Here is a 19,689-nt window from a genome sequence, read left to right on the forward strand (position 1 = left end):
CCCACGCACAGGCTGCCTGTAGCTACCATAAAACTCGGCAGCAACCCTGATTGCAGGCAAAGGCATTGCCCCTCCTCACCCACTCACCAGGTCCCTGCGTGAAGCTGCCAGGGACATACAGGGCACAGCACCGGCTCCAGCAGCCACCAGTTACTGGAGACCAGAGGGGGCTTGGGGCCCTCTCCTGCCAGCGGCATGCTCTGACGCTGAGGCGCTAGCCCAGGAGAGCACGAAGGAAAGGTGTGTGCCTGCGTGCCGGTGCGGCAGCTGGGGAGCAGAGATACCCCCTCCTCTCCCATCACCACTTTGCAGCTTGCAGAGAAATCCCAGGGAGCAGCAGGAACTGGAACAGGGCAGCCAGAGCTCTCCACTGGCCCCGGTGTCCTTGAGTCCCTCCTCGCCTGCAGCACGGGACGGGCGGGAGGCCGAGCATCTCCTCCTGCCACAGCCCCATCCCAGGGCACCAGTAGAGCAGGGGGCTCAGGACCCTGCTCTCTTCACAAGCCAGCCATCTTCTAAAGCCCTCAAAGCCCATTTGGCCACGAGTCCTTCTGGGGGGTGCTTTCTGCAGGAACGAGCATCAGATCTCCTCTCAGCAAGAAAACTCCTTTCCCCGAAGGTATAAAAGACAGAGCCCAGGACCCCCTCCCACTGCAACGCCCTCCCAGCAGCATCAGCAGGAGAGGGGGTCTCGCACACCCCTGCCTTGCACGCCGCAGCCATGGTGGGAGCACAGAGCTCCCCTCAGGTCGGCTGTTCTCACACAGTAATTTTCCAGCTCCAGGCAAGGACTGGCCGGAGCCTGCGTGGCACAGCACACTCGCCGGGGCCTTCCAGCCTCCTCAACCTGCGGTGCCGGGCGCTGCCGTGCCCTTGGGCCCGGGCAGAGCAGCAGCCCAGCAGCGATGGGGGCCACAGCGTCCTCCGGCAGCACGTGGGAGAGAGGAGAAGGGGATCCCCCTTTGCAGGGTGGCGGCAGGCCAGGCCGGGCAGATCCAGGGCAGGAGGATCCGCGTGCAGCCTGACCTCAAGGACAGGCCTGATCTGGGGCAGCCGACTCAGCACGGGAGCCGGAGAGAGAAGCTGGCTTACAGTCCCGCTTGCATGGAGGAGAGGGGGGAATAAAAAGCAGCACTTACAAAGCAGTTGAGCATGGAGCAGGAGACGCGGCCTGGCAGACTCATGTTCATTTCCCGAGGTGGCAGCTGGGCCGGGGACGCGCAAGCAGCATCTCCTTCCTCGGGCCCTCTGCTGCTGCTGGTAGCGGCTCCAAAACCGTCGCGCCGGGACTGCTGCAGCCTCCCCGCTCCGCCGCGAAGGGCAGGAGCATCCCTGCCGCTGGCGGCCGGAGCAGGTGCCCGCCACCACCGCCACCGCTCGCTGCCGCTGACAATGGAGAGAGGGAGGGCGGAGGACGGCCAGACTCCACCTACCTCCAAAGGCCGCCGAGCACGGCTCTGCCATCTAAGTGTCTCCCTGACAGGCGAGACAGAAAATGGAGAGACCGACGGGGGGATCACCCCTCCTCTCCCCCTCCCATCCCCATACGCAGAGCCAGCACCCTGCCGATGGGCGGATGCCAGCGACACATCCCCTTCCTCGCCCAGCCGCCGGCCGAGCGCAGCAGCTTGCCGGGAGATGCAGTCCCGGCCTGCGGCACTCCTCCCCACCGGCACCTGCCTTGTGCTGCACTGATGGCGCGTGCGGGAGCGCTGGGAACAATAGCGGCGAGGAGGCTTTGCACCCTGGCACCGAGCCCTCAGCCCCAGCTGAGGATCCAAAAAGTATTTTGGATGCTTAGCCAAGAGCCTCCGGCTGCAAACCTTTGCCTGCGATCGTCACGCCGGCCCAGCAGCTGCCTGTGGTCTTCTCTGCCAGGGAGGGGAGGACAAAGGGGCTGCCCTGCTGCTTCCTTGCTGCTCAATGCTCCCGAGCCTTTAAGTCCTCCTTCCCAGGAGCTCCCATGGCTGCAGGGAGTAGCTGGATGGCTCTGGCTCCCACCAGTACCCGTGTGCTGGAGCTTGGTCCCTGGTGCGGACAAGGCTCCCCAGGGCCACCGCTCCCCTCGCTGACCGCCTGAATGGTTACCTCCCACGGGAAGTTTCACCAACTCTGGTCCAGCAATGCTTGCAGACATCAGGGAAATGCCTCGGGCGTAGGAAACGCTGTGGGTTGAAGAGCCAGCTCCCTGCCCCGGCCCTCCGAGAGCTGCCTTTTACTACCTGTTGTTCGTCAAGTCCACAAGCAAACAGCAAGCTGCCCAGGTCACAGCCCGTCCCAGAAGCCACAGGACAGCAGCCTCCCAGGCAATGCCATCTCCATTTCTATCACCAGCTGCCACTCAGCCCCTCTACCTCCCACCACTGAGCCAGAGTAAGAATCTCTTTCTTAAAATGCAAAATTAAAACCCAGCCCTTCATTAATCCTCCAAGGCCCAGGCCCAACTATTTTGCTCATATCATACCAGCTTTTTCGCTCCTGGACCATCAAAACAGAGCACAGCCTGTAGCCATTAAGCTCCTCTTAGATGTGGTTGTCCTAAACCCACCGCAGACTGCTCTACCAAGCAATACCAACAGCATCTCAAAAGGTTTTTCTCAAGTCAGATAAAAGATTTGGGCATTTCCCTGCAAATTTGTTAAGGGTTAGATTATTCTGAGCTGCTCTGGCCAAGGGACAGCTTTGCAACACCCAGACCTGTTGCCCTTTGTCGCTGCAGGGCAGCAGTGCCCAGGCAAAAAGCCGTTTGATGAACTCCCTTGCTGAGAAACCACACACACAGGCCACGGTCACAAGGGCTTCACCATTCAGGATAGAAGCCCTAGAAGAAAGCGTGATCACACCTGGAGATAAACCATGAAATCCCATTACCGCCTCGGCTCCATCCCGCTCCACCATTTACCTGGTGGATGGTGGGCGAGCGTCAGGCGTTGCCCAGCCTCGGGGGCACCCGACTCCAGCGGACACCCGCAAACCAAAACGCATTTGCGTTACACACAAACTCAACACTTAACAAGAACAGAGGGTTACGGACGCGGATTGGTCTTGGCCAAATCTGAACGGCAGGAGAGGTGCCCTGCTCCTTGCGGGTTCTCCCCTGGGGTGAATGCCAGAGGTCTGCTGAGAAACCAGAGCAGCAAAAGGGGGAAGGAACCTTTTATACTCATAAGAAAGCGTAGCTATAAAAACTGTAAAACCAATATTTTTTTTTTTGCCTGATGTATCAGGAGAAAAGCAACAAAGGATGTCTGTCGATAACGGCTGAAGCACAGACGTCTCTTAGGTAAAGTCAGAGCATACATCGCTGTCGAACGTATTAAGTGCATACAACGCATGACCAGTGTTTATAACACACAAAACCACGGACGAGGCAGGTAAGGCATCTGCTCCAACCCATGGTGACGTTTTTAGGACCAGCGCTCAGTTCAGGGCCTGGCACGGGAACTGTTTCCAGCTTGAGTTGCAGAAGGACCTTTGTAACCCTGAGCTGCAGCTGCGCACAGTTAAAAGGTTGCTCATCAGATCATTACTTTGAATTTCCAACGTAAGCTGACCTGAACATCCACAAATAGATCTTCTCCTGCTTTCACGGAAGTATTTTTGCACTTTTAGCATTAGAAAAAGACTCACACATGGCTTAGAAACGTCTGCCCAAGAGCTGAGCCTGGTGCAGAGCAGCAGTAGACCATGCCCTCAAGTTCAGCAGCGTCTCAGAGGCTCACGGAGTTTCAGGAGGAACCGGATTCAAGCTCCACCACTTTCACCTCTTCCTCCAACAGTTCACAAAATACCTGCTCTCATTTCCATGCAATCAACCAGACGAGGACAGGAGTGGTGGCGGTGAGACCGCCCGGTGCCGGGCGGCCCGGGGGGCCAGGCGCAGGAACGCTGAGCATTCGCAGCCTCCTTTCGCTGGCTTAGCTAGAGGGATTTCCTAAATGCCACCTCAGATGCCTCCCCGGCTGAACAGCTGGTACTCGCTCCCCTACCATTAACCACCACCAGACCGAACAAGGAAGACAAGGTTATTTTCACATAACTGGGCTCCTCCGAGTGTCGTGCGTACGTACATTCACGCGGGGGGAGAGAGAAACCCCCCTCATTTTCTCCCAACCACAACAATCCTAAAGGTTTCATGTACTTTGAGGAAGAGAGGAGCTGAGTATAACGTGGGCTTTAATGTTCTTAAAGCCAGTGGGCAGTGATTAACCCTTTTTCCTCCCACTAGCAATGCCCGCTGTTCATACTGCGAGTGGCTCTCTCCTGCGCTGCTCCTCCCACCCCTCCATATGTCTCTGCTTGCACGCTGCAGGTAAACAGCTTGCAACCTCTCTTTAAGGTCCCAAAAGGGATTTGGAGGCTCTGAGACAGCACAGTGCTTGGCAAAGATAGGACTGGCACTCGGCGGGGCCTGCGAGGGAGACAACATTCCCTATGGAGCCGTGCCTGCATGCACCAGGAGCCCAGCCTGCAGCCAGGGGGTTCACAGGGGTGAGCTGCCCTCTGGTCCCAGGTGCCCAGGGAATCCGTACTGGGAGCACAGGACAGCCACCGAGATGCTGAAATCTCTCTCGTGGCCTGGAGCCAGTCGACACCCTGAACTGCATCTTTTTGTCAACGGCTAGCCCAGCGTTCTGCAAGACAGCAAAAGGGTGCTTCAAAGAGCAGCTAACACCCGCCTGCCCGGTCACCTCCGATTCCTCTTCGTAGGTCTGCAGCTCAATCTCTCCCCTTAAAAAATGACAATCCACCCAAGCAAAGATCTGCAAGTGCCTCCAACAGCTTGAATGACACATAGATGTACTGGAGGGGCCCAAACCCGTGTGAAATACAGGTGCCGGCAGAGTCTATCACTCATGGAAAGGTGGAAGCAGGCAGCCAAAGGGTGAGAAGAGGAAAACTGGTCCCGTCCGCTGCAGGGAGGTGCCACCGCCGGCACGCTGGACTCGGATTTCTGAGTACAGCTATACCCTTCCCCACCCTGACATATCTTTATCCTCCATTTCTTTTTGGCACCACAAATAAAATGACTGCAAATATTCTTTCATGAGGCAGAGGGCACCGCTCCCATCCCTTCTACCTATTCAGGGTGGGCTTTTCATCATCACGGCATGGTGCATCACCCTGCAGATGGAGAGGAGGGAAAGCAAGGGGCTATGGCCATGGACAGCAGAGATCTGAATCCGCAGCCCTGTCCCTGGTAGTGCATCCGTTGCACAGACCTCCCTAATCTGCCTCCAGCTGGAGAAAAAACACAGGAAAATTGGCAGGAGGAGGTGATCGTCCTGGGCAGGCACTCCCAGGACACCAGAGGCAAATCCATGGGAGCCAGGGTGGCTCTGCCCGGCGGCCTGGGGCTCCGGCAGTCACCAAGCCTTCGCCGGCTGCTGCAGGCTGAGATGCTCCCAGCAGCAGAGGTGTTCTCAGAGTACTCTAGTCTCTATCTGTCCAGGTCTGAATATTTTTGATGAAGATCAAGGTAGGAACCAGTTATCTAGAACTTTTGACAGGTAAAGAGGGGAAGGGAGAGACTTGTATCATTTATCTCATCCTAAAAGTTAAAATTTATCCTCTTTCTGCTTAGCGGATACCCACAGCGGGGTGAGATGAACTCCACTCAGACACGTATTCCTATTTCTCTCCACTGCCTAGGCAGGGGATCTACATAAACCGATGCAGAAAGCCGACTAGCTGTGGCCAAAGGGACTTCTTGTTCTGCCTTCTCTACTTTTCTTGCACGAAGGGCATCTTTGTTTCAGGTCCCTCCGCAAAAATACTTCATTTCCTCAAAGCCTAAGGAAGTCCCTGGGTGAACTGAAAAGCTGCTGAGCCACTGAGGTGGTCTCCCAGAAATAAACCCCTAAACTTGTGTGAAGTTACTATTTTATTCCCTGTAAATCAGGACTGGGATGGCGAGTGCCATCTTTTCATCTTTACAGGATGACAGAAGAGGTTACAGATCTGTAATACTGCATTTAATATTTGTTCAGAAAGCTCCCCAGAGGTGTGCACGTAACGGCAATATGAAGCAAGAAGCCTTTGAGAAGAGGGGCGAAAGGACAGAAGTCAAGGGCTACCAGCTCTGTACGCCAGCAAGAGAGGACGAGGGATGGCTAAGCTGCAAAACCCCACCTAGTTTAACAGTCATTGTGGAAATCCAGATGTCTACAGCCCCAGCATCCCCAGCAGTAAGAAGAGGGAATGCTGCCGTGGGAGTCGCACGGCATGCGGTAAGAGCTGAGCCTTGAGCTGCCGGCAGAGCAGCACAGCAGGTTGCACTAACTTACCCACCAGGTTAGTTTTAAGTAATGTATTAAGGTACTGGGTGCTCGTTCGGACTTCCATTAGCCAGAGTTAAGGATTAAACCACCACTAGTGCTGTCTTCAAGGTCATTTTCATCAGCAGCTAGTCTTTGGGGGAGAAATGAGGAGAGTCAAAGCAAACGAAGCTCTTAACAGACGCTAGACCAAGCATTCGTAGCAGCAGAAAGGGGAGAGCAGCTGGTGATCCGCATTTGGGGTGCTGCTGAGTAAGGCAGAAGCTTTTGGGCCTGCCCTTGCTAACCAGAGGGCATTGGTGCTGCGCCCTCTGACTGCAGAAATCACGGGTAATTAACTAAGCACTCAGCATGCCTGCAGGGAACAGGGTTTCCAACCTACCCCCCAGCAGCTGGCTGAAGAAGCCCAGCCCTGAAGCGCCCGCCGGTTAGCAGACAGCCCTGCGAGCATCCGTTAACCAGCAACCGACCTCCACCCCTCCCTGCAGACCTGCGTTTAACCCAGAAGTCACAGCCCTCCCGCGAGGCTGCAAAAGGACCCGCAAGGAGGTTGTCAAGAGGTCACGGCAGCCCTCTACCTCAACTGCTGACAGAAGCTCAGGTAAGTAGGTGGAGGCAAGTGCTTATTTCTACAGCTCGCAATTATAAGTTGCTTTCTCTCCCTTGCTATGGGAGACAAAAAGCCTATATTCTCTTCCCAAAACAGTGGGTGAGGGGAGCAGGGTTTTTTTGTTGTTCCCCTCCCTGCCCCCCCACCCCCTCAGGAAAAAAATAATTTAAAAAAAGTCAAAGGAACATTTTAATAAAATATGAAAAACCCATAAATCCTTTTCAGAAGGTCCTTTGAAACTGTAAAGTCATCTTCAGGATGAAGATGAAGGAGCACAAGACCCTCTTGTCTAGAAGAAACCAAACCCTCCACGGTTACAACTAAGGGCGGGCCAGGGCCAGGGCAGGATAAGAATCTGTCAAGACACAGGAAAGGAGCACAGTGAAAAGCAAAAGCTTCCATGTTTTAATAAGTCCAAAGTTCCGGCCTACGCACCCCAAAAAGAATGCAGGTCCAGAGAGGGGTGACAAGGATTAGAGATGGCTTCTCTACAGAGAAGAATTTAAAAGACTAGAGCTCTTCAGATGTCTCAGGGGAATGTGACAGAGATCTACAAAATCCCAAAGGGCATGGCGACGCTTGCAGGCAGCGCCACACTTCAGCGTTACTCCCAATACAAGAACCGGGGACCATCAACCAAAACAGCATGGGGCAGGTTGAAAAACAAGAGGGGCTACTCCGCACAACTCGGCAGCGCGGCTCTTTGCTGCAACGTGTCGCGACTGCAAATCTTTACTTGGTTTTGAGAAGCAGCTAGATGAATTCACAGAAGAGAAATCCACCAAGGGCTCGTAGAACATCAATAAATTGTTTCTGGATTACCAAGTCGCTGAGCTGCAGATCCTGACAGGTGAGGGCACAGACCAGGGAGATGCTCCCCCCAGGCCCTCCCTGCAGCACTCCCCGGCAGCCCCCTCAATGGGCTATCTGACCAGCCAGGCCTTCGATGGACCCAGCCTGACCCTTACCGTCTTACCTGGAGGGATTTTTGATGCATTTTCCATGTGTTTATTCTTTTTTTTTTTTCATTCATATCTGGATACCTCTGCATCGGTCTCAGCTCAATCCCATAGAGAGAAGTTGTTGCATCTTTTACACTTCCAATACGACACCAGCGTAATTCCAACTTGAAGCGTAAGATGCTTTATCAGGTTACAACAAGGGCGTACTTTCATCTCTCCACCCCAGAGCAAGCTCCTCAACCTGAAGCGTGGCAAGAAGCTCTTCCAACAGAAAGCAGGAGAGATCTTGAAGCTAAACCAGAGAGCACGAGGATAGGGACTACACCAAAAACGCTCTGTGTGTGACTACTAGAGCTGACAGTTCAATTAATGCAGAGAGCACATTTCCTTTTCTATTCCAGTTGTTAATAGATCACATGAGGGACAATCCCAGAGGAGACGTCACTATTTTCTCAAGCAGTCTGCCAGATTTTTTATTTTTTTTTTTTAACATGTTTAACCTAAATTTTCACGTCCTCAATTTGAATTTCCAGCCCTTTGACTGTTGCTGCCGTTCTCCTCTGCACTCCTTCCAACATAATAATACGCTTCTGGCAGCGGCGAGCACGAAGCTGGTGATAATACCGTGTTACTGCAGCAACGCTCAGGCTCCCTGCCCACCCACAGCCCGATATGCAGATCCCCACGTCGCCTTCAAACCCCTATTCGAACCACCGCCCTAACGACACTTCCAGAATCTTTCAGCATTCCTGGTCTCCAGCTTTCTCCCTCTCATCAGATCGCACATATTTTGGTTTATTTCTTGCTGGAGGCATTAGAGGCACTTTAGCTGAGCTTATCAGCAATCTGGCTGTTCTGGCTAGATTTCAGTCTCTCCAGATTCTTTTATACCATATTTTTCTGTGACTAATTATTGTGAAATTTCTGCTACTTTGGTGGCACCAGAGCATGTTATTAACATGGTGTTAAATCTTCATTGAGAGGTGACAGAGGAACAGAATGAGAAACCCCAGCATTAACTTTGAAAGTAAAAATAAATCAGTAAGCCACAAAAACTGGATGACTATGTCAGTAGTCCAAGGAGGCAGAAGAGGATTCCAGTCTTATTTATTTTTCCCCCCGTATATGCCAATAACAAGTTTAGGGGTAAATGTATCCTACCAACAGCATCTTGGCCACAGTAATAAGAGCTCTCTATACTCTATTATTATATATAATATACAACACTATAGCACTCTTCTTTCCCATTCTTGTATTTATTCTCATACATTTAGTAGCAGTACAGGATTTGGACACACAAAGAAGGAACAAAACCACCCACAGAGGACAGAGGCAGACTAGAATATGTACTCACCATCCTCAGACACCGTCCAAAATCTCCTGGTTCAATCACAGCTCAGTCTCGCCTTCTTCTTCCACTAGTCTCGCCTGCAGCAAATAAGAGACAACCCAGAGCAGAAGTTTAGATCAACAGTAATGATACTTCAGTGTGCACATAGAGAGGGAAAAACAAAAGCCCAAGAGCCCAGCACCCTGTACCTATCATTGCCAACCTCTATTTAGCGCCCTTCTCAGGAGCTGCTGGAAATCGGATACAGCGTCACAGAGGGACACCAAATCCTTTCAGTCAGCCACTACACGCAGCATGCAGGACTTGCTACCCATCGGCACACGCTGGCCAGTACCCCAGCGGTACAAAAACACACCTCGGGGCAAGACAGGAGGGAGCCGAAGGAAGAAAGACTTGGTCGTTATGGTTCAAGGACCTGGGGAGGACCCTTCTTCGTACAAAGCTTGGGCGCTTGGAGAAGACGGCTGTTGGTTTGGGGGAAAATTGCCTCGAAAATCAAATCTTGGCTGCCTAGGAGGTAGGGCAGGACGCAAGAGCTCAAAGTGCCACACAAAAACTAGCAGCCCTTCTGCCAGCTTCCCCGTGAGCAGCGGGACTGGTCACAGGAGGGGTTTCATAGCGGGGAGAGGGCGGCAAAAGCCAAGAAGCAAAACTTGAGCAAGGTCCTGCTCCGAGAAGATCCTTTCCAATGCCACCAGCTGGTCCCACAGGTGATCCCGGGATTTCCACAGAGGAAAAGACCCCAATCTGAGATCATCTGATTACCAACATCTCTCATCTGTCCAAATCCTGCCCTCCGTTCTGCTCTTGCAGCCCCACACAAGGGACTGAATTACACACAATTAAACACTGCAGTTAGAAACGGGTTGAGAGCCCTGTGCCACTCACCCAGCGGCGCAGCCCCTTCGCTGTGTGCACAAGTAGCATGGAAACCTGCACGCATGCGTCCCAAACGTTTCTTAAAATAACGGTGGTTTAAGTGGGGACGTTCAGTATTTAAGCCTCGCCTGAAAACGGCTTAGAGCTCATCAACCAAACTCAATTTCTGCCAGTTACCAGCACCCTGTAGCGCGCCAAAGCTCCAGGAATCCTCAATGTCTTTGGTAAGTTTTGCTGCCATTTGGTGTAAACTTTTTTCCTCCTTAGATGAAATACAAACGCCAACAAATGTGGAATTGGAGAGCATCTAAACATCTCGCACAAAGTACCCCGGCTGAGAATTACTCCTTCTTCCACCATTGAGGAATCAGGTCAGCTACAGAAGAGTTCCTGAATTCCTGCTCAGGCTTTCCTTCCACTCAGGGATTTCTTTCCCAGCCCAGAATTATGTGAGGTTTGACACCCACACGTCCGAAGGCCAAGCTGAATGCCAGCACTAAGGAGTCATTTTGGAAACATAATCTTCGCTACGAGCAAGCAGCACGCAAGTCCTTCAGCACTGCTGCTCCCGCAGTGCCGTCAGGAGAAAGGCCAGGAGAAAGGAACGGGAGTTCAGAAAGGATTCAAAACTTGTGCGCTACATTACCTTACATTTAAAAGCAGAGCAGCAAGTTTCAGGAAAATATGAAAAAAAAAAAAAAAAACCACAATGGGAATCAACTTTTTTCCTAGGAAGACAGAAAAAGCCAAATACTGCAATATCCCCCTTCAAACCCAGATCCAGCCTGTCTTTTTTCAACAATAAAAACCTTTTCCCCCACTATTTCGCAAAATGACCACACATATCAGACTTCATATAGAGAAAAAAAATCTAGTAGTAGCTTACTATGCCACCAGAAGAGTCGCTGCCAACTGGTGACTTACAAATTAGGTGAAAAGCATCGTTCACGGAGGAAGTACCATGTTAAATGGGCTTTGTTCTCTAATCCGAAGATACCTGAATTATTGATAACACCGAATGACACACGAGTACTTTTCCTGCAGTACGCTTTGTACCAATTTATTATATCATTGCTAATGCCTACTTCAGTTCCACACCTCCTCCCTTGTAGAAGTCAGTAATTGCTAGAAACGGCAGTTCTCTTTGGCTGCGTCATGTTTGAGGACGTTCCTCCCTGCTCCCATCCCCCAAGCTGCTCTTGAGAGCCGGTTGCCCAAGAGGAAGGCAGCACACTCCGGCCGGGACTCCGGCAGCCGCATTAGCTCAGCCCGCAGGAATGCCGCCGCTCCTCCGCCTCCGAGGGCTTCCTCGTCCTGGCTGGAGCAGGGATGAAGCTGAAGGGGCTCCTGAGGATTTATGGGGTGATGGAAGCCAGGAGATACCACAAAAACCCCAAGTGCTGCTTGTACCACCCAGGAAAGCCTTGGGCCTCCAGCGCTATCCACATTACACCTGGCCCAGTCCACCCATCCGCAGGCAACTTTGCTCCACGTGCTCCTCTGCTGGCATCCCAAACGCATCCCCCTGTTTCAGGGCTGGCTGCGGTCCTCCTCCTTTCAAAGGCTACCGTGTTCGACTGGCTCCCGGCTCTGCCGCCGTGGCTTCCAGCCAAGCAGCCCGCAGCCCTCGGGAGGGAGGATGGCAGCTGCCCAATGTCCCCAGCGTCTCTCTGGGCTGGCACCTACCACCTCTTCTTCGCAAGTCAGGCATGTGGCTTTGCAGCCACACAAGCAGCGGTTTCCCATGCAGGAGGTTGGATTCCCCGAAAATCTCAGTCAGAAGCTCCCCTAAAATCTTGGTCACAGGGGACGGGCTGGACCTGGCTACCCGCTACACCCAGCCAAGGCAGAGGCTGATGCTGCTGAATTAAATGAAGAGGGGATCAGAAATAAGGGAGAAAGACACAGGATGAAGCTGGAAAGAAGATAAAAGAGCACGATACCCTTTCACACACAAATAGAAACCACAGCCCAGAGTCTCGCGCTGTTCTGCTGCTGTGCAATCACGGGCAGAGCGCAGGGCTTGCACCCCACGGCCGGGGGCCAGCAGAGCCGGCTGCCCGCTGCCCTCCCCATTGCTCGGCTGGAGGGAGGCACAGGACCACGCTAGCGGTGCCGGTCCTGCTGACGAGGCCATCGGGGTGATGTGGCCTGACACACCTGGGTCAGGAGAAGTAGAGAAAATAACTCACTCGAGCATTTTTATAGCTTGTATCCTGCCCTAGAACTATTAATCCCTAAGCCAAACCCTCAGATAATAAGGAAGTGTCAGAGTTGAGAACACTCGTAAAAAAAAAAAAAAAAAAAAAATCTTAATTTGCTCTCCCCGTAGCCCTCTTGCCCGTGTGACTCAGGCGTGCTATTGTGCGCCTCGTTACACAACCGCGCTATTTCCTCCAGGGATCTTTGCCTCTCCCAGTGCAAAACAGAGCGGCGGGGACCGAAGCAGCAGCCGTCTTGAAACCTCTGTCCCTGTTCGCTGCAGATGCCAGAAGAGATGCGGGGGCTACGAGAAAAGAGCCTGGACAGAAGGACCGAGCTCTGCTTCAGAGCTGGACCTGTTGTCCTCCTCCGGGATGCTCAGGCACCACCCGAGCCAGACATTTCACAGACTATTCTCCATTTTCTGGATTGCAGCTCTGGACTCAAACACCCAGGTTGCCACCCAGCTGCAAGCCAAGTCAAGGTGCGATACAAACCGTACGTGTGCTGGAAAACCCGTCTCGTCAAGCAAACAATTAGGCTGTCAAAAAAATCAGATGAAACATTTACTCTCTCTGCCTCTCCACGTCTCACGGAGGTACCACGAAAGCATATCGCTGCTTCACCAGTGTGTATGTACAGAAGCCTCACAGAAAAGCTTGTGAAAAACGCAATAGCCTTGCCTTCAGCACAGTTTGATTAACAACAGCGAGCCAGGCTTGGGAAACGCTGAATAATAAGGAACGGCACGGCCGCTCCCTGCGATCACCTGCCGCCGGCACGCTGCGGGGAGCGGAGGTCCTTCGGGAGGGGGGAAGGATGCCCATCGGGCCATGCAGGGGTATTTCAGACGCGCACGTGGAGCTTTGGAAAGGTGGGAAAGGCAGCAAGCGCCGATTACGGCTTCCAGCCTCGTTAGCGCTGCTATGACGCAGTTTTCGGTGCGGACCCCAGGCGAGGTGGGTGGCCCCTCTGGCAGCTCCACGCTTCCCGCTAGGAGACTGGTTTTTAGTTGCTTGTAAAACTTCACCAATTGTTTGCAGTTGGAGCAAAGCTCTCTGCGCTCAGTGCCTGCCCCAGGCAGAGATTTTTGTTTTAATTTCAGCTAAAATGGTAGAGTTAGGCCTGATGTACTTCATGCGAAAAAACAAGTCCCAATATTAAACAGGGGACGTTAGAAGAAACAAGCAGGAATCCTAGTAGCCTTATTTTGATCCCAAATGAAACAGAACAACCATCTCAAGCCTCTCAACTAATTAGAAGCTAAAAATATAATTGTCGGACCACATAGTTACATGCAAAGCAGATTGTATGGGACAGTGTTATTTTAAGCAAAATTATAGGTCTGAGGGCCGTTTCTAATGAAGGCCGCTACCAGCTGGTCTAAAACAACAAAAAAACTTCTACTGATGAATAACTATTAAAAAGAAAAGATTGGGCTACCAGAGCTTAGGAATGTCACAGTAATACCAGATGATGATGACGAGTTTCCGAAGTATTCAGATTGCTCTGCAACGCTAAGCGTTCACAATTTAACTGCACACGGGTATAACCAGAGGGAAGGTATGAGTTCAGAGGTGCAGAATGACCCACGAGATGAAGGGCTGCTGGAAAACAGCAGGTCCTGTACCTTAGAGGACCCCCCAGTCACCTCTGTGTGAGCTGCCGGACAAGGAGCAGGCAAAAAGTCTACGGCAATAATATATAAAAGTAGTAACAGCAGAGGCAGTGAATTGATGGCATTTCTGACCCCAGCGCTGCTGGGGCCACGGCTACGACTGCTTCCAGGTGGGCAGAGCTCAGACAGAGGGTTTGAAGCAGAAAGACAAAACCCATCTAGTGATCCAAAGCAAAACAAGCTCGCATATGCAGCTTAAAAATAAAATGAAAATAAAGGGAAGACTTGTTCAATATGTTTAAGTATTTATGCAAAGTATAGTCAGCTCTGGGCAACTCTGCTGACAAGGATATAACTCAGTCCAATTACTGGTAGATGAAGTTTCAGAATTGGATAAATTCCATCAAGCTTATGAAAAAAAGCTGTCCTTTTTACTGCTTAGAGTACTTAAAACGGATCAGATACTTATTTTCGTCCAGGTCTGAATATGTGAATCCCCACAGGCCTCTGAGTAAGCAGAGCTGCCCACGATGCCCTCGGCACACCCCACCTCCAGCTGCTCTTCGTGAGGAGGTCGGTGATTCACGATTACAGACCGAATCTCACGTTGAAAGTCATCCCACCTGCGAGACGTGGGGAGGGTAAGGGATGTTCTCCCAGGGGAGGGGGGTACCTGCCACGGCACTGCAGCGCTGCACGTGCATTACCCGTCCCCAGTACCGGGGGACGGTCTCGGACCAACGAGGAGGAAGACCCGGACATCGCCTCGCTCAGCCCGCGGCACGGAACCACGTGCTGCCCGAGGCTGAAGCACCCCGGCTCACCCCCGCGGCAACTGCGCGAGGGCAACGGCTTGCAAACCCTCCCTGGCAATCCAATCTAAGAGTCAGTTTGTGATTAAAATGCCCTGAAAGTGTTTTCCTTCATATTTAAAAAAGATCAAGATCTCTTTGAAGACTGATTAGGCTCCTCTTGCATTCAAAGCAGGAACATTTAGCTTTCAAACGCAGGGTTGCACCCAAGGGATCAGACCAGGACACACAAAGCAGCAATTTGCAGGACTGCAGAGAGAGCGGGGAAAGCTGCTGTAGCCAGAAACGCTCCTGACTACACAGCCCCATCCTACAGGAGAAATTCACCTTTTAGCCCTCAAAAACACACCCAGATTTGGCTAGTGCTTTGCTAGCCCTCATGCACGTTCGCAGACCAAGTTTATACAGCTGTAGAGGGAAGATGCCAGAGGCCATCCTCCGAGCCAGCGCCGTTATCGGTCACGGAGTCACGCGGGTGACATCGGGATGGATTATCCAACCCTGCCTCGCTGATAGCTAGGCATCGAGGAGGAGAGAAACTGTATATGCATGTGCCAGCTGCAAAGGAGGGTAGCTGAACGCGTGCGCGTAGATAAGATTACACAGAGAGCAGAGCAACGCGAGGGTGGAAACCAGAGCCACGTTGGGAGAGCAAATCCCTTAGGAAGTGCTGCAGGAGCAGCAGAGCGAGGGAGAAAACAGGCAGAGCGAGTTTAGGGAAGGGATTTCAGGGGCACAACTGCCATGGAGTCAAATCTCCCGAATGGTGAAAGGGGTGAGAATCATTTGGAGATTTTTGCCAAGCTCAAGGTTTTTGCACCAGCAGTTCTCAACCTGCCTTACCTGCTGCACTAGGAAGCGATGGACTTCAGTCCGAAGAGGCTACGTACAGGGGACTTACTTAACGGCCTCAAGCTGTGCCAGGGGAAGTTTAGGTTGGGTATTAGGAAAAACTTCTTCACCGAAAGGGTGGTCAAGCATTGGAACAGGCTGCCCAGGGCAGGGGTTGAGTCTCCATCCCTGGAGGGATTTAAAAGATGGGTAGACGTGGTGCTCGAGGACATGGTTTAGAGGTGGGCTTGGCAGTGACAGGTTAACGGTTGGACTCGATGATCTCAAGGGTCTTTTCCAACCTTAACGATTCTGTGATTCTATGACTTACCATGAAAGTGGGGGAAATAAATCAGTCACAGGAGGTGAGCAGGAGCAGTGAGCTTTGCCTTTAACAAGGGAGAAACTACACAGCATGGGGACGGGTTCAGAGGCAGGTGAGAAATTGAGAAGAAGGGGGAATGGTGCAATGAGGAGGAATAGTCAGCATGGGGTCAGAGGCAAGAGGACAAACCAGAGGAGAACTTGTGCCTGGTGCAGGGGAAGAAGAGTGCCATGAGAAATGCAGAGAGGCAGGAGGGGACACTGACACAGCATTTTGCCTTTTTCCCTCCAAAGAAACAGGGTCCTCTGCATTAAAAAGGAAGGGGAAAGAAGACTGGAGAAGTCAGAGGTGTGCCCAGAGCAGCCACGGGCTTAATGCCCGACAAAAGCAAAGCTCTCGTTTAGCGAAGACCAGAGCAGATCCAACACCAGCCTTGACCCCGCAACGCTGCAGGCAGGCCTGACCCCCGAATGCTGCAATGGGTGCGCCGCTGCCAAAAGCGAGAATGAACGTGAGAAGTTCTGGGAAAGTAAATACGTGAGAGGAAAGATGGGCTGGAGATGGGCAGAGCTTGGGAAGAGCAACGCAGCCCCCGAGAGCAGAGACTCTGGTGGCAACGGATCTCCGCTTGAGCTGAGCTGGGGTGAGGGCCCCGGGATGGGAGCAGCACCAGGACACAGGCAGTTTTGGGGTTCGTGCTGGTGAACGGTGTAGAAGTGAGGACTGCCGAGGGTGGAAGACACAGCAAAAAGGAAGCGTGCAACAATGTAGAAGAGGGTGTGGAGAGAGCTGGAGGGGGAAATGGGCAAACAAGACTCGAGCTCAGGGGGAGGAAAATACCACCAGAATTTGAAGAACGCCGAACTCGATAGGCCGACCCAGCGATGCGTACGTAGCGAAGACCTGCCATCCATCTCTGTCCTTCAGGCCCAGGGAATAGCTTGGCCTGGGGACACTATCAAAGCAATCTAATGGCAACTTGTTTTGCAGAATAGTGAAGAAACAGGGGAGGGGGGGGGGGATCCTTATGGTGCATCCAAGCTGCAGGACCGCTTCTCCAGCACCATTTTGTCTGTCCCATCCTCTCCTCTGCCACATCTCACTCAGCCAGGAGTCAGGAGAGAAGGATACACAGAGGAGCCAGAAAACAGTTTACACCATGTGAAAGATGGCAGTGGACAGGCTGATAGACTCTGATAGACTCCAGGTCAGAGGACGTGTCCAGCAAGAAGGGTCCAGCAGTACCACCCAGATGTCATCAGGGTGTGCAGAATTACGAGGGAAGAGAACGGAGCCCAGCGCTTTGCCAGACCCCTCACGAGCACTGCTATCCATCACTGCAATGATTTTAAGCATAATTAATTTCAGCAGCCTGCCTGCCAGCTGACTCCACTCTTTACATTAATAACAGTGAAATCAGAGTTTCAAGGGGAAACCAGTAATTGCGAAGGAAGCCCCACATACCACAGAGCGAGGACCGTTACCGTGCCTTACTCAAGACCATCTCCTTTCTCTTACCCAGGCTGTGGCAGCGAAATACCTTGCTCTGCAGGCGAAGCAGCCAAGGGGCTGGGGGCAGCCGGTGGCACCAGGTGGCAGCAGCACACCAGGGATGTTCCCCTGCCAGGTCAGCCTCTGCCTCCTTCATCTTCCTATCGAACTGGCAGAGAACAGGGACTGGCAAAGGCTCTGCGCGATGCCACACGCGCTGCTATCGCCGCGCTGATTCATTTCCCGTCACAGCCAGCAAAAAGCTGAGACACCAGCAGAGAGCAAGACAGGCTCCTCATTCATTTCTATGACACATGGAAGAACCATGGACCCAAAGAGTCCCCACTGCCCCCGTGCCATCTCCACCCTCCAGGCCTTGCATCCCAAGCGGGCCGGCAGAGAAGGGATTCGAAGCCAAGGCTCCAAGCTGAACCTCATAACCACTGGCCTAACGGAGACAGGAAGCACAGCTCTGGCAAGCCTTTCCAAAGCCCCCTGTAACTCCAGCCCCTTGTTCTCCAGTTTTGTTTGCTTTTCTTTAAGAAAAGCAGTTGGGACATTTCAAGTCACAATTAAGCCTTTATTCAAGTACAAACAATTGCCTGGTCCCTACCCAAAGCCGTGCAGATGGACCCATCCCAGCTGCAATCCAAGCTCCTGCCTGTTCCCAGTCCTCTGCCTGTAGCCCCGGCGAGACGCACGGGCGCTGGGCTCCCTCTCGCTCTGCTCCTGGCAGCCCCATTATCTCTCTCCACACCGCGCCGTGCGCAGATTTTAACTCAATCTCAGGAAGGAAGCAGCAATGGCTTCGAGGAAACGGTGCCTGCGCTACTGAGGTCACATCCCAAGTCTCCAGGCTGGAGCCGTGCTGTCTAAACTGGTCTCTGTGCAAACACTCATTTCTTCTTATGCATCAGGAGAATTTGCCTGTTAATTCCTGTCAACTTGTGGAGTCTTTGACAGCTGCGGTTTTCTTTGAAAGGCAATCTTTGTGACTGCAGAAAAAAAGCCTGAAATACATGACCCAAATGCACCAGAAGGCTCAGAAATCAAAAGAGAAAGTCCTGAAGCGTGCTGCTGCCCCCCTCCGCCCCACCCCAGCTTTCCCAGCCAAGCTCACGGCTCTTCGGAGCACCCAGCTGCAATATGCCCGTACTCATCATCTGGGTCCTTTAAAATAATTTCAACTCAACAGTAGCAACACAACTTCAGCCCAGTTGCTATTACAAATATAACTTCTATTATTCTTTTATACAGGTGTGTAAACATACTCATCCGGTATTATTTTAGAAGTCCTAAGGTTCCTAAGGCATCTGCCTGCAGCTGGAGGACTGGACTGCTGAGGGAACCATACCCCTTGGCAAAGGCAGCTGGAGGCCAGGCAGAATGCCTTTGGCACCCAAACCGGCGTCAGACTAAACTGGTACCTGCCTGCAAGCATCTGAATCCCCCCTGGGCTTCCATAGAAACAGTGTCTGAAAGAAAAAGATATCGCTGTTTTTCCAGGTGATCATATGCCCTGTAACGGTCCTGCAACACTACTGGGTTTGACAGCCCTGAGATGGCCACGCGTCCAGCCCCAGCTGTGACTCCTCAGCTGAAACCCCCGGGCTTGTTCTGCCGACCAGAGGCAGCACCCAGGCCAGAACCCGTGCACCATCATTCGCATACAAAATTTCAAGGAGAACCTGTTTTCCCCAAGGGTAATTTTCCTCCATAGAAAGAAAAATTAACAACGTTTTAGTTACCCGCATAAACACGTACATGAAAAAGCTACAACCGAAACTAGAGCAGGTCTGAGAGGACAACAGAGCATCGAGATTTCTTCTCTTGACTCACCCAAACCAAGTCACCCAAACCAAGCCCAGTTTCCCCAGCAGCCTCCCCACAACCAGCCGCACCGACGAGGAGGATCCTGTGCCAGGGTCCGCAGCGCTGACAACGACATCCAACTGCTTGAAATGTGGCTGGGACGCCACTGCTGAACGCTCCTCCCTGCTCCTGTGGGAAACCCAGCTCCTCTCTAACACTTGCACTAATTGTACCATTATCAGATTAAGTACACAACTCCACCTTCCACAGGAAGAGTGCTCTAAAACAGAGTGACAAACATCTGCTCGGGGTTTCTACCATCAAGCTACAGGAAGACGGCTGACCACAAGACAGGAGGAAAACCCTTGAGAGTTGTTATTAATAAGTTAAGAGCTCACTTTCGATTACACGTTCAGCTTGAAATCTCTCGCTTTTTGCCGAACATGGTCATCCAATGGTCAAACCTGCCAGCTCCTGCGTAAGCGCCGGGTTTGTGGGCAGCTTCTCCACGTGGTCCG

The 19,689-nt window shown here is 52.4% G+C and overlaps 1 protein-coding gene across 2 annotated transcripts in view; it reads right to left on the minus strand.

The window, feature by feature from the left end:
- The window catches only part of MTMR4 (myotubularin related protein 4), a 58,586-nt gene that overhangs the window by 27,953 nt on the left and 10,944 nt on the right, over positions 1 to 19,689 (minus strand). The window contains exon 2 of one of the 2 annotated variants that reach the window (XM_087751752.1): positions 9,205 to 9,278. In XM_087751752.1, the coding sequence (XP_087607878.1) occupies positions 9,205 to 9,207 (3 nt within the window). In that variant the 5' untranslated portion in view covers positions 9,208 to 9,278. Of the gene's footprint in view, positions 1 to 1,139; positions 1,502 to 9,204; positions 9,279 to 19,689 lie in introns of those variants that run through there. The other variant, XM_009464804.2, reaches the window with a different exon arrangement.

Source organism: Nipponia nippon, unplaced genomic scaffold (genome assembly GCF_047370975.1).
Source record: "Nipponia nippon isolate SJK-2023a ecotype South Korea unplaced genomic scaffold, ASM4737097v1 scaffold_15, whole genome shotgun sequence".
Lineage (NCBI taxonomy): Eukaryota > Metazoa > Chordata > Aves > Pelecaniformes > Threskiornithidae > Nipponia > Nipponia nippon.